Source organism: Adelges cooleyi, unplaced genomic scaffold (genome assembly GCF_023614345.1).
Source record: "Adelges cooleyi isolate 19-005CV unplaced genomic scaffold, UGA_ACOO_1.1 ACOO_flye_CR_arks_rails_tigmint_CR_PRNA_9, whole genome shotgun sequence".
Classification (NCBI taxonomy): Eukaryota; Metazoa; Arthropoda; class Insecta; order Hemiptera; family Adelgidae; genus Adelges; species Adelges cooleyi.
The window spans coordinates 8,980,430-8,996,047 of record NW_026096579.1 but is presented as its reverse complement, the minus strand read 5'-3'; the positions used below and the strand labels follow the sequence as shown (position 1 = coordinate 8,996,047).

Genomic DNA, 15,618 nt, shown 5'->3' with positions numbered 1-15,618 from the left:
AATATGAAACAGTCTTATGCCTTTTAAGATATTGACTAGGTCATATCTATGTTAACCAATCATCCTATCTTTTTTTATTCAAGTATTATTTCATACTATTATGTAATATTTAAGCAATACTTGCGTCAAGACAAACGTTATAAAAGTCTAGTGATCAATTTATTAACGATTTTGTGTGTGTGAACACATTTATGAATATATTCTGGTAATAAGTTGTATGTGTTTATATACATCAATTAACCCAAATACATGCAATGTGTTTAAAATGTGTTTTCTATGTTGGAAATACATATATTATTAAACTTCTATACAAATAGTAGTTTTTTGTTGGTTTGAGACAATTATAAAACGGTTTGCTAATTTTTTTTTGTTGTAAAATTATTAAATTATCAAATTTTGTAATATTTTAGCAACCATTTTCTGACAATATAATTTATATGCAAAGTTTTACTCACCATGTCCACGCCGGGCGCGTTCCACATGTAGTGCATGGCGTTGGCCGGGTCGCCGGGATGGTGATGGTGATGCGGATGGTGATGGTGGTGATGCGTGGCCGCTGCGTTGTTCATGTGCTCGGCCATCATCGACATCCAGTGCACCAGTCCGGTGCCACCGGCGCCGCCGCCTGGTCCCGCGCCACCTTGCTGCTGTAGGTGTTGCGGATTGACGGCCGGTGCGGCACCGCCGCCGCACTTGTTACCGTTTAGGATGCTGTTGTTGTTGTTATTGTTATTGTTGTTGTTGCTATGACCAGAGCCGGCTGTCTGGCCGGCCACGGCCAGGTTACTCTGCTGCTGCTGCTGTTGTTGTTGTTGCTGCTGCTGTTGTTGTTGTTGTTGTTGCTGCTGCTGCTGTTGCTGTTGTTGTGCTTGTTGTTCTGGTGACGGCCACAAGAAAGCCGCCTTCTGTCAAAAAAAAAAAAAAAATCAAAATTCCCACCAAGAACTTAAATTGATTTTTAAATCACTTTAGGGAAATCTTTAAAAACATTAATTAAGAAGAAAACGATTATATTTGGGATTTTCAAAACTACATCTAAAAACGGATGTACATACAGCGATTTTTAAATTTGGATAAATAACTTTCTGATAACAATCCCATCTCAAGCCAACGCAAATCATATTACACTGTAGTTGCATAAAATGTATTAATACATAGTAGCACAAATTAAATAATAATCAGATGGTGTACTCGGCGGCCATTTACTGATAACCGAAACCGTCCTTGACTCAGTGTGACCACATTACAGATATAAAATTATCATACAAAACGTTTTAAGTTAAATTTCTTAAACAGGGAGCTGCTGTGCGCCATCCGGTTCTGTCCGGATCTGTGATTTAGGTTGAAAATAAATTGTCAAATTCCGCATGAAGACGTTCTGTTGTGGAAAACAGCTGACGAATAACACTGTGCGAGATATAACGCTATAAATTGCGTCAACAGTATTTTTGCTTTAAATACAATCACCTGTGTTTACTTATAAACACAACATATGACGTCATCATATTTTTGTGAACCACATTTTGACGGACGGATGGATATTTTTTTTATTAATTTATATACAAATTTTATCATATATGAATATACACACACAATATAAAACATACGGTTTATTTGCGGTAGTCGGAATTCGATGAATCATTTCCATAAAAATTGTCTGAAAACGGGTAGAGGTGACATGTTGTTATTATTTTTTTTTTTATAATTAAAACTTAAACGTCGAAATGTTTATTGGTTTAGTTTTTTTTTTTGTATAGACGAAAAAAAAACCGCACGAATATGGAGAAAAAAACGTACAATGATGTGATTTTTTAATGTGTCCATTCGATAATTAAAACTAAAAATAGGTATAATCTATTATCAACTCACTTATTAAACTTGTTTTGGGAAAGTACCTAACACAATATATGTAAAACTATGTATGGACTTAGTTGCTTCGACAGTTAGGTTAGGTTAGGTTAGGTTAGGGAAGGTGCAAAGTATTCAATAAAAATACAGTAATAGCTTATAAATAGTGTATAATTAATATATACCATAATGATTATTTCGTACCCGCGTCTCCCAAGGTAGATTCTGTACAGCCATAAAAAAAATTGTAGTTGTATAATATAATATACATAAATAATATGTATACATTCACAACATTACCGAGAAGTGATAATATTATAGTTATAGACCAGCTCTATAAAAAAAAAAAAAAATACCAAAGAGTTTTCTAGTTTATCTGGAGAATAACTTTATTTCCATTTAAGTTGATATACTTCTCCACAGAATAATTACTTAAATTTTAATTTATTGAAAAAAAATGAAAATAAAAACGTTTCATTATTATTTGCACTTGTGTTGTTTAGGTTAGGTTATAGTGAATCAAAAATAGAAAAGGGAGACGGTCCTTCATCTTCGCAAATGTCACTCGAGTTAGGTTAGCTTAACCCCCTGGCTTTTTATGGATGCATGTAATAAAAAAATAAGGTTAGTTTAGGTTAGGTCTGGTTAGGTCTGGTTAGGGCTGGTTAGGTTTGGTTAGGTCAGGTCAGGTTGGGCAAGTACCCCCCCGGATTCTTTACGGATGCATGTGAAAAAAAAAACATGTCAGGTCAGGTTAGTTTGGGTTAAAAAAAAAAAAGAGATTTAAATGGATATTTTTTAAAATTATTTTCTGTTTTCAAAGTTGAGTGCAAAAGATCTTCAGAACAATTTTCTGGAATACCTATTTGTTTTCTATTAAGTAAACCCCCTCTCTCGCCCAATAAAGGGGAAAATTACATATTTCTACTATTTTGTTAACTACTATAAATGGCAACAAATTATTGTCGCGGATCAGATTAAAAACCAGATGGTGCTCTTGGTCATTTACTGATAATCGAAACCGTCCTCGACTCAGTGTGACCACATTGTACAAAACGAAATTATTGTACAAAACATCTTTCTATAATTACACGTTACCGAATAATCTTTATCATTTAGCGGCCATAACAATGAATAAGTTTAGCGACCCTCAGTTCTGGAACAACAATTCCAGTGTCATAAGAACTTTTTTCCCTACCAGTTTGGTTAGGTTAGGTTAGGTGAACTTAAAGTACATTGTCCACGCTTAACTAATTAGAATACATTTTTTTAACAGCCATAATTTATCACCTTTACAATAATTTTCATTTAGCGGTTACCCTAAAGTGATTCCTAAAGACTTGTGTCCCTAATCCAAGCTGTACATATCATATCAGCATATAGCATGTACATATCAGGCTGTTTATATCATGTGTCTGGACCCCGGATGGGATGTTTTCCTTAGAGAACTAACCTAACCGGGGGTGGGGTGATACATAGTGGGTAACACCGGTCAACAGTGCAGTACTCTACATAATATAGCCATTGTTGTTCTGAGAAAAATCTCTGTAAATAACAACGTTTTTTTTTTTTTTAAAGACAACCGCAGCCGTGGTGACATAACAATATAATAATAATAATTGCTTTAACGCTGTTCTATTACCGCCAAAAAAAAAATATATATTTAAAAAAAAAAACAGTATGCACGCGTTACCCATTGAACAAACACACTGTCACTGTGCGCATGCTGTGTGAGACCAGCTTTTTATTGTCTGCACGTGTGCCCGGCAAATCGTCGAGTCGGCATCAATAATAATAATAATATATCATATATCAGTTAGAAATTCGGACAGATTACAATAATATTGACTTTGTGCGGATTCGAACAAAAAAAAAAACATTTGGAAAAAATATATAATATAATATAAACCTATCTAACGACCACGGGCGGTTTGGGTGACGCCCGTTTGACAATAATTATTGTAAATTATTATTATGCAATCATCGAGTAGAAGTACATATAATAATAACATTGCTTATTTATAGGCGCAGAGTAAATAAAAAAAATAATAAATGTCGTTTTAAAAAAATGCATAAGCGTTATGGACAACTTTTTCCTAATATACAACATTTGATATGCTTAAATTTACTGATTTACAAAAAAAAAATTGTTAGTTTGGAAAATAGTTTATTTTCCACAATAAAAGTTTGACTTTGACCTAGTTGCCAAGCGGGTTATGACAAAACTTTAAGCTGTCCGATTTCTCTAAAGGCTATTTAAAAAAAAAACCTTTTCAAAAGTCTAAATTGTTTGTGAATTGAAAGCTCACAGCTTGTATTGTGTAATCGATGAATATTACAGTCAAACTTGCATTCCTCAAATTGCAGTTGTATTGTTTTGGAACAAATCTTAACAACATTTCTCGACAATTGGGATTAGAACTTCAATCACATTAAATAACCAAATTAAAGTGGGGAATTTTCAAAACAGGTTAGGTCAGGTTAGGTTGACTATTGAAATAAAAATAATAAAAATTGGACATATTTCTATGACGATTTTAACGGCATTTTCTTAAATAATATGCTTAAATAATAATATTTAAGCGCCTGCCGGCAAATTAAACTGTAGACTTGTGTTTAATAATCCAAACGACTTTTTTTTTATTTATTTAATTCGTCCGTGTTTTAGCTTGTAAAACCATTACATCTCTGGACGAGACGACTTTTTTTTACTTTTATTATATACATATTATAAATAGCGTGTCTGTTTATAATCGTAAAAATACAAAACGATATATATATATATATATACATTTTTGAATTAATAGCCGGCTAGCTCCAATTTGCAGGAAATACACACAAGACGAGTGTAATAATATAATATGTATGAGACAAATTGTCAATAAAATAAAAATCATCGATTTAGAAAATAATGATTTTTAAATAGACTACTACACAAGACGCTTTGTGCAAGGTTATGCATATAAATATAAGTAAACATTGGCGGCCATCAGGTCTAGCCATAGCGTTCTGATTCTAAACTGCATATTAATTTTAATACACACACACATTAAAGTCGGTCTGTTTGTTTTTATAATATTGGAATTTGAAAAAAACAATTTTGCTAGTTGAATGAGAATAATTATATAGATATATAATTGCCAAAAGTCGATATGCGAGTCATATGAGCAATCGAAAACCCGGTAGACGTATATTAAAGTTAATTAAACTATATTATTTTGTTTAAAAATGATTAATTTTAACTGTCTCTCTTCGACCGTTGTCTTACAAATATTAAGGTTTTATAACTCAAAAAAGTAATTATCCAAAACTGGTTATGGGCCGGTTCAAAATTCCCAGGTCAATTATTAATTAATTAATAAAATGGCTAAACCATGAATTCAAAAAAAAAAAAAAATAATGTAACAAAAAAAAAATTTTAAAAATTAAAACATTTTAGCGCTAATGAGTATAAATTGATTAAAAAAAAAAATCTTAAAAATATATTTTACTAGAGCAAGTTTTTTAGTAATTTATCAACTCTTTGTGGGGCACCTTGTATCATTTCCAAAAAAAAAATCCATAATGGTTTTAGTTAAATTTTTTAACATGAATATTATGTTTTACAAGGTCAAAATCAGCATTTTTCATTAAGGTCAGTTTGTCCCGTTCAACATTGTTTTAATATGCTTTAATTATGTTTTATCGATTAGTTTACTCTATTTGTTTTTAAATATCAATTTACTCAATTTGTTTACTGGTTTATTCAATTTGTTTACTCGTTTACTCAATTTGTTTGCTATTTTACTAGTTATGTTTATTCGTTTATTTCATTTGCTTACTCGTTTGCTCGACTTAATTGCTCAATGTGTTTGCTCTTTTACTAGATTTATTTACTGGTTTACTCATTTGTTTGCTCGTTTAATAGATTTGTTTACTCGATATGTTTCTCACTGAAAAGGAGGAAATTGTTTGTTTACTAGGAGTTTTGGTGAATTAGAGTATAACCGTGGATTGCAATACTATAGTATTTTTTTTTCAATGCTATAATGTTAAATATTTTGTACTTATAACCAGTGCCGATTGGAACGGTTGGATGAAAAACTCGATCGTTGGTCGTTCAGGTATTTTTCATTAATGAAAAAGCATTTGCGGCCGGCGCAAGCGCAAAGGGAAAACGCGCCGAAAAAGGTCGGCCGTCATTGTACTTAATTACACCCTTCGCGACCGTTAAAACCGGCGTGACTTTGAATTCAAAAACTCCACAACGGTTAAAATATAATCAATTTACCAATTTTTGAAAACGGTAAATAATCGAATCGCTTATGTTTTAAAAAAGGGAATAAGTGTGGCGGTAAAAACCAAAAACTCAAAGAAAGTACTCAAAAAAAAAAAAATATGTCAAACTATATTATGTTATTCTAGTTTTTCGACTTATTCCGTTTCCGGAATAAGCGATTCGGTTTTGTGCGTGTCACCTCATGGCCGATTTTGCTGGCCACCGGAATGTCGGGCGTGCTGTCGTCGTCGTCTTCGCCACCATCGTCGTCGTCGTCGTCGTCGTCGACGGACGAGTCGGAATCGACGTCGGCCGCCTGGTGGCCGTGCAGGTGTTGGTGTTGGTGTTGTTGGTGCAGCGTCTGGTGGTGCAGGTGTTGTTGGGCGGTGGATGCTGCGTGCTGCTGGTGGTGCGCTTTGACCGCTTTGCCGAACGTGGCGGCCACGTTGGCGGCGAACAACCGCTTATAGTACAGCGACGGGCTGAGCATGAGCGACTCGGCCGGCCGCAGCTTGACGGCCGCCGCCGCCGCCGCAGCCACGGCCGTCGCCGCCGGACCGCCGTTGGCGGCGTCATCGTCGTCGTCGACGTCGTTGCCGGCGGCCGGCGGCGGTTGCAGCGTAGACGACGACGAGGACGTCGAGGACGTCGTTGCCGCCGCCGCCGCTGACGGTACCATCGGCGGCGGCGACCGCGAGCGTCCCTCCTCGTCGTCGTCTTGTTGCGCCGTCATTAATCCGTTGTGGCGGCGGCTACGTGTGGCGGAGCGATAATTATCGTACCTTTGCCGCGCGCGCAACAGTTGTCCACAGTCCGCACGCGACGGTTTATCAGTCCTGCTATCACTGTAATAACTACCACACGACAAAAATAACAAAAAAACTTCAAAAAAAAATGTCAATATATTATTATGTGTCCTATGCACACGCGGCGCGTGTGTGAAAAAACTAACGCGCTCGGGAAAACCGTACACAACGAACGATGCCGGAAAACTGAGAAGGGGAAAAAAATCGTCCGCGGCGGGCGCACACACACACACATGAGATACATGCAAGACAAAAAGAAAAAAAAATATAAACTCGGGCGAAGAAATGGAACGGGGTGGGCATCGTCGCGACGACGTCGGGGAGGTGCAATATATAAGGGAGAAAGTGGAGGCGGCGGTGGAGAATCGACGACGGCGGCGGCGGTTGCAGCGGCGGGAGAGTGTATTGAATAAAGGAGGACCGGCGGACGGAGGGGAGGGCAAAGGAAAATGGAAACATCGTCTACCGCTTTCCTCTCACCCTCCTCTTCACCCACCCCGTCGACTTTTTATTATTATCATATATATATATGTATTTTTTTTTTCGCCCTTGTACACTTATTGTATTTTCCTTCTTTTTTTTTCACCCCGGCACGAGGAGGCGACGGCCATCTCACCCGCGTCTTATTCTCGTTTTTCTTTTTACCCTATTTTTTTTTTTTTCATTTTTCCGCCGGGAGTGTGTTTTCTTTATAGCTTTCTTTTCGGCAGCGTTTTCGCTCGTATATATATAAATATATTCGGCCATGAATATTAAACGACGAGACACACGCGGACGGAGAATTATATATTATTATAACACTATATTATATATGTATGTATGACGGATTGGAGCAAAGATTTTGCACAAAGAACGCACGGCCGATTGGCGAACGGCCGTGCGTAGTGGCCTGTAGTGACGACGCTCGACGGACCGATGCCAAACCGTTTGGTCGCCACCTCCTCCTTCTACTACTCCTCCTCCTCCTACTACTCTACGGCCGGGCGACCCGAGGGAGGGAGCCCATGATTGGTGAACTGACAAACGAGTTTTACGGCTAACGTTGCGTTTCTAATTCGTGTCCGACGTTTTCGATATGTTTTTTTGAGTATAAAAATACTGGTTTCGAACTACATGTAGGTGTATATATATACCTATAAAAAAAACCACCGGGTCTTCGTTTCATTCGGAATATATTATAATCAGTCGCCATATTTTTTGTTTTTAATTAAGTGAAAAAAAAATTTTTTACCCGCAAGTATACGGTACGCGTTGGATACACACAATACGCGGTGATCGATTTAACTCAAAATGTTCGATTTTTTAGGAAATAATCGTAGTAATTTTTTTTTTCGTTACTCGTTTTATTTTCACTCCATGTTTTTACTCGTTTACTTGATTTGTTTACTTGTCTACTCAATTTATTCCATTTGTTTACTCGTTTATTTCATTTGTTTACTCGGTTTATTTACTGGTTTGCTTGATTTATTAATTGTTTGCTCGATTTATTTACTCGTTTACTCAACCTTTTTACTCGGTTTAATTGATTTATTTACTCGATTTGTATGCTCTTTTACTAGATTTGTTTGCTCTTTTTTACTAGATTGGTTTACGCGTCCACTAGATTTATTCCATTTGTTTACTCGGTTTCTCGATTTATTTACTCATTTACTCGATTTATTCAACAAAACTTCAAAATAATTATAAAAAGGTTACCGTGCTTCTTAGTTTTTAGATTTTTTCATATCTTAACTATTTTCTTTCAACAGAGAGAATAATTATTTTCTTTAAACAGAGACTAAATTTTTGAACTTTTTGTTATACTTTAGACGAACGAGGGGTTTTGTTTATGGTTGTAGGTAAACGCAAGCGGTACCGAGCTCGATAAAATGTTTAAGATTTTAAACGATTTGAAACAAAAAAAAAACTAGTTGACTTGATACACATTTTTCAATCGAGTGTACAATTTTTTAAATTCTCCGTCTAAAACAAAACAAAATAATTTTCCCGTCCAAACGTATAGTTGGTAATTTTCACGCGTTTCTGGCAAAAATTCAAAATAATTATATTCATAAATCACAAAAGTTAGTCATCGGTTGAACTTGTGTTACGGAGTCTTATATTTATATAATATTATGTAAATAACGTTTTAACGATACTTATTTCATAATAATTATTATATTATGCGAATAATATAAAATTATCTAACATAGTATAGTAATTATTCTGAGTTGGCATAGCCAATCAAATAATGGCCATTGGATAGTTGTTTTGCGTACGAGCACTTAACGGATATGGCGTGTGTGTGCAATAATAACAATATAGCAATTATCGTTCAATTACATATTTTACAATATGTGACTTGTGTAAGCAACGGGTCATTGGGATCATAAAAAACCCGAAAACTATATAATAGCATAGTGTCTAAACCGCGCACGCCAATTGGAATTTATGTTTTTTAACACGAACCTATAACATTATCAAGGTCAATAGAACATAGAGATCAGGAGTAGTACCTAATAAAAAAGTAGTAAAAAAAAATACTAAACGCTAAACTATTATACGGTTCCCGGAAACTTAATCGTGTGTCGGTCGACGACACTCAATTGCTCACAGATTTAGTTTTAGATTTAAAAAATATGAGCCTAAACAATTTGTGTTTTTCGGTTAACATTGTACTATATTATTTGCCAAAACGTTACTAAAAAAAAAAAAAGGTAATTTTTTTGTACACTAGAATTTATAATTAATACTCGAATACTACTTAAGACGTCTAATTGTTTCCCGCGGGATATATTATGTAACAGAAAAAAAAAACATAAAAAAAACTATCTTTTTCGAAACACTTACATAATAACAATATAGTAACATTTTATAATTTATAATAATTGAAACTTTTGGGTATAATTTAATATAATATACATAATATAATCAGCGTCGGCCTAGATTATACATATTTATTAACATTTTATACTTAAAATTCCAAAAACAAAAACATATTTTTGTTTTTCTCATATTAAATAACGCAAGCGAAAGTAAATAATAATATTTCAAGTACAAAACAATTAAAACCGGGTTGTGTTTTTTTTTCAACATTTAAGAAGTACATCTAAATTCCTACACTACTAGTCTAGTATGTGAACTCAAGAAAATTATTATTACTTATTGATGAATGCAAAGTCTTGGTCTTTTCTCAGGTCTTATATTATACCTACTGTTTGTTAATATAGCCAAATAGGTGTTACATTATTCGATTGGTCTTTGACCTTCGACACGCGTTATTTGAATATTTCTACAAAAAAAAAATCACCATCTAATTTAGGTTGCATTATTAGGACTTGTGAAGATTTTTACCAGCCTTGTGTTTCACAATAATTATCCAGGTACCAGAAGATTGATTTGGTGTCATCTTATATATTATGATCAACTTTTGTTTTTTATTTCCCTTTTGTTTTTTCAGGCCTACTGTTGGGGCCTAAGGTATGAAAATCTGACTGAAGGTAGGCGCTAAGTACTAATTAACAGCATGCTGGGAGTCCTTAAAATATATAAATTTTCAACGAATGGCCGTACTTATAGAAACTTGATCTCGAAAATCGAGCATGAGAGCGTTAACAAATAACTACACACACATAATTAAAATCAGACTTGTGGTAAAATAAAGTGGAATATTATTATTATCATCATTCGTCCATCACTATATCCAAAGAAAACTAGTCAAACAGGAATCAACGCCGGTGAACCGATATATATTTTATTATGTAAACAAGGCACATGTGTAATACACATTAGGCCTTAGGTGTACCGGGTTGGATTCTATAGAGAGGCTTTAGAAATAAAAAATTTAAGTTAAAAAAAACCGGAATTTTCCAACGTATCCCGACATTATTATTATTATTATTATTACTATTACTATTACTATGTAAAAGGTATTACACTTTGTTTTCACCATGGCCGAAGGCAGAGGGAGCTGTGCAGAATATTATTATATATTATCCGACAGCCGTCATCGCTTTACCTTGATTGTGCAGATAAAATTATGTCGGAGCACACATATTAGTGTAAGAAATACTACTACTATGTTCATATCACTGGATGGTTGTACAAATTAGCCGATACTAGTTTTTTTTTTTTTAAGAACTGGTTAAACGCTTGGCCGTAAAGTATATATAAATGGCGCTAATAAAACTCTGCAAGTGTCAATTAATGAACAACGAAGGCGCAACCGAACGTTTTAACATGGCATATTAATATTTTTTTGCAATAATTATAAACCCACTGGTTTTTTGGCGAGTAGAAAACTGGTAAGAAGCGTTGAGTAAAAAATATGTTAAGGTAAATTTTATCGTGACGGATTAGTGATAAGAGGAAATCGACAATCCCTGGATAATTGATAAGAGATTATTGATAACAAAATATATGTATGATAAGAGATGGTCGATAAGAATACCATCTTTGCCTCGAGGGAGAGACTTTGGTCCATGAACACAATCTACACGGAAGAGAGACTCAGAGATCCCTTCTGTTCTAGCATACTGCTGCAGTCAACAGCTGAACAGGCGGTCAGCTGTTTTTCTGCCGGTCATAAATTATATTGATAAGAGGCTTTTAGTAATATACAGAATATATAATTATACGCAATAAAACTAATAAATAGATACTAAAACAAAAGAGATACTACAAAATATTATATAAAATTAATTTAATGTATTTGCCAAGTAATCGATAAAAAATTTTAAAATGTGATCTCTTATCAGCTGATTCTCTTCCTATCCGATTTTCTTATCAATAATCTCTTATCTATTATCCAGGGATTTATTTGACTGGATAGCGTGTTATAAGACTAAAAAACACAATAAAAGCGTTGCGTTTAGCTTGGCGACGACGGCATAAGAAATAAAACGAAGAGAGTTTTAAATTTTTAATATCTCTTGACTCTTATAATAGCAATATCTACCGTCACCCCAATCCTTGCCCCCTCGGGAACCACCTTGTGCATAAGTAAAACTCTCGAGATCCTTTTTTCGCCCCTTTTCGTTTTCTTAAACGCATTAAACCTCTCACCCGGAGAGAGAGAGAGAGAGAGTACTTGCATTTTTCTTCTTGCACACCGGCAGTGTTTTTTAGGACCTAGGTGTCCTATGATATATCCTATGCACCGGATTATCATAATAACAATAATAATGATTTCGAATATTACTACACACAAACGGCATGCATATCCGCCTAATCATAAATATGAACGGCTTATTACACTATTATTGTGTCGCCTCTGCCGACACCCTGTGGGTTTCCAATAACACAAACAAACATTCAAAAGGAGGTTTTACCTTAATAACATGGTAAGGTGCCAATTTATTCCGCCCAAATAGCACACGCAACGGGCGCTGTTTCCATTGTGGAGAAAGGTTTTGTTGTTCCTTAGGTTAGGTTGTTCCTTATAGGCATGAGAAAACACGAAGGGGTAGCAGCAGCAGGAAGTTAGAAAAAAAAAACATAAACACCACGTCGATTCTTTTTATTTTCTAGCTGTATTTGCAAAAGGGTTGAACCGTTTTTGGAATAATATGAATTAATAAAAAAAAACCCCAAACCCAAGAAGACTACTTTGTGTACATATAATTACTATTTAAACGTATCGAATTATAACAATATGTATATAAGCCGACTAGACTGGCTAATCAAATCAAGGGCGGTTTAACTAAAACTAGCTTGGAAATAAAAATAAAAAACGGTCGACATAATTACCAGTGGCGGGTTGCAATTATTGCAATATTAAAAAAAAAAACAGCACAAAGAGAGTCATAATTATTAGGACTTTGAAGATGTTTTCATTGGTTTTTTATCCAAAAAAACGGTGCTCGTAGAAAATTCTCACAGTTGATATATTTTATAACTAGATTTTAAACTGATATTATTATATTTAAATATATCAACTTGAATAATTTGAAAATAATATAATAGCTGGTACCTGCTTAAGTCTGAGAACCAAAAAAAAAAATTAATTAAAAATTCAAATTGTATTACGATTGCGAGGGTTATGTGTGTGTGCAAACACTTTTAAAATATAATAATAATAATCGCAGTGTACACAAATTAAATAAGTCTCAAAATAACTCATTATAATAATTAAATGTATTCTCGGTTTTAATGCTTGAAATAATATTAATTTTCAAAAACTTGTGGCTGAATAAATTAAAAACCACATACAGGCGTAATATTTTTGAGAATAACGAATGTAAAACCTTGAAAAATATAACAAGGAATTCACATAATATATTTTGAAGATGTTAAAAAAAATTAATTAGTCTGAAAAGTCGTTTGTTCTGGTAAGCTCTAAGGCGCTTGTGACGTATGTAATAATTTTTTTCAGTTTTACAAGTTCTTTCTTGACATATGAATAGTATGTATAGACATATATGTAAACAATTGCTATTATATAACATGTTCATCAAACAAACCACAATTAGGTAAATGACAAATCAAACCGAGTCGAAGCTCACGGGTACATGAACACAATTATGGCTATAAGGAAAATTAAATTATCATTTAAAGCTATCGCATATCGTTTAACGTTATCATATTGTGAGGAAATTAATTAAATCAACCAGCTCGGATAACTCTTATGGAACCAATTGAATATTAAAATTGATTTAGATGTGATTTGTACTCTGTTGTGTTGAATCTCTTATCACTAATCCCTTATCACTCATTTCTTATCATCAGTCCATTATCGGCTGAAGTGAAATTAAATTATCACCTAAAGCTATCGTATATCGTTTAAAGTTACCATATTGTGAAAATTAATTAAATCAACCATACAAACTATAGGAAATTGCTCGGATAACTCTTATGGAACCAATTTAATATTAAAATTTATTTATATGTGATTTGTACTCTCTTATGTTATCACGAATCCCTTATCACTCTACTCTTATCATCAATCCCTTATCAGCCGTCCTTTATCAAACGGATGACCAATTTCGTTGAATTAGCCTCGTGCGCACCACCGCGGCGGCGACTATTCAATCAGAATATCGTTTATTTGTTTTTCTTTAACCGTTTTCTTATTATTATTTTTTTCCAGTAAAAATATTGTTGTTTCATTTTATTTTATACATATAATACTGTGTGTGCGTGTGCCCTCTGCCAGGGAAAACAAAACACTCGTCCACCGATGGAAATTGTTTTCGTTACGGTGATGTACCAGCCGAATAATATTTCCCAGCGCCGAAAACAAAACAAAAGTCACACAATGTTTCGGTGTACCATGGAAAATGGGAAAACCCCAAAGCCCCTCACTGCTTCTTGCTCCCCGCTTTCGACCGACTCATACCTACTGGATGTTTTTTAAGAATAAATAATAATATATTGTTAAAGTATTGGCCTGGAAAAATTGTATAAAATATATTAAATTGATGACTAAATTTACCAAATGCTGTTCTCGTTTATAAGGACTTAAAATTAGGAATATAGTGATTGGTAATTGTAAAAAAAAAACGTTCTATTATTTACATAATTAATATAATATAAACATCACATTATAAGTTTTAGTCAATGAAAATACCAACTAGGTATAATTAACGATGAGACTATTTTAAAATTTATACAGTTGCATAATATATCATTTGGACTGTATAAGTATAATTAGACAACTATGTAAATGAACAAAAATGTACAATAATAATATGTTTCTCTAAAAGCCAAGACATTTTTAATACTAATACACTCAGTTTATTTTTAAATATTATTGTCTAGCCAATTTTTAACTACAGCCAATATTTCTTCGGCTATTTTATATATAATTTGTTTAAAAGCGGATTTTTTTTTTTTTTAATTAAAACAACAGTATTGTTTACAAATTATTTTACCTTGAGTATTCACACTGAGAAGGTCGTTAAAATATATAATATAATATTGTAAATATTATTGGTCCTTATACAGTACCTTGTGGTACTGAATTTTATAAGTTCAGTCATACCACTACAATCATTATTAATTTTAACTCTTTGCACTGTTATTTTTTCAGGAACAGTGCATATGAATTCTATAATTTATCAATAGCAACACAATGGTCAACTGAGCGAAGGCTTTTTGTTTAACGGCTAAGAAATCAAATTAATAATGTAATTTTCAAAGAAGTTAACGACAACATATTGAGATAATATGGTTTTTGTTTTAGAGTCAGGTTACACTACACAACGCATATTTATATATTATTATTCGTATTGTCCATCTAACCGGGAACACTGGTACCGGATTACCTCGGTAATAGTTAAGTATACAGATATATTTTATAAGCGACTGCCACCTAAACGACATACCTAAAAACACATTATAAGATGCTGGGAAACGCTAGTCGTGGTTCCAAACGATTGACAGAGTTCCTAAAACGAACAGCTGCCAGCGAGTGTCTTATAGTGAGTATATATCATTATATAACAAAATACACTATTGTTTTTCGCCCATTAACCGAATGGAATACTAATAATAATAATAATGTTATCATTAAAGTAGTGTTACCCATAAAAGTGTTGAGAAAACACAACAAGATCGGTTTTATGCTAAACGCAGAAGATTTAAAAAAAAAATTCAAAAAATGTTTGCTTGTTTTTTTTTCAGATTTTCAGGTAATTATTTCGTGCCCTTTTCTTAGTCCACCGCCGGCGTTCTTGTTATTCTCTTTCTTAGATAAACTATCAAAAACATGATGGGGCAGAAATTAAA

The 15,618-nt window shown here is 33.8% G+C and overlaps 1 protein-coding gene across 5 annotated transcripts in view; it reads right to left on the bottom strand.

The window, feature by feature from the left end:
- LOC126847114 (zinc finger protein rotund-like) overlaps positions 1-15,618 on the bottom strand; it is a 135,433-nt gene that overhangs the window by 89,297 nt on the left and 30,518 nt on the right. For 3 of the 5 annotated variants that reach the window (XM_050587172.1, XM_050587174.1, XM_050587176.1), the window contains exon 2: positions 456-905. In XM_050587172.1, the coding sequence (XP_050443129.1) occupies positions 456-905 (450 nt within the window). Of the gene's footprint in view, positions 1-455; positions 906-1,055; positions 1,123-15,618 lie in introns of those variants that run through there. The other 2 variants (XM_050587173.1, XM_050587175.1) reach the window with 2 other exon arrangements.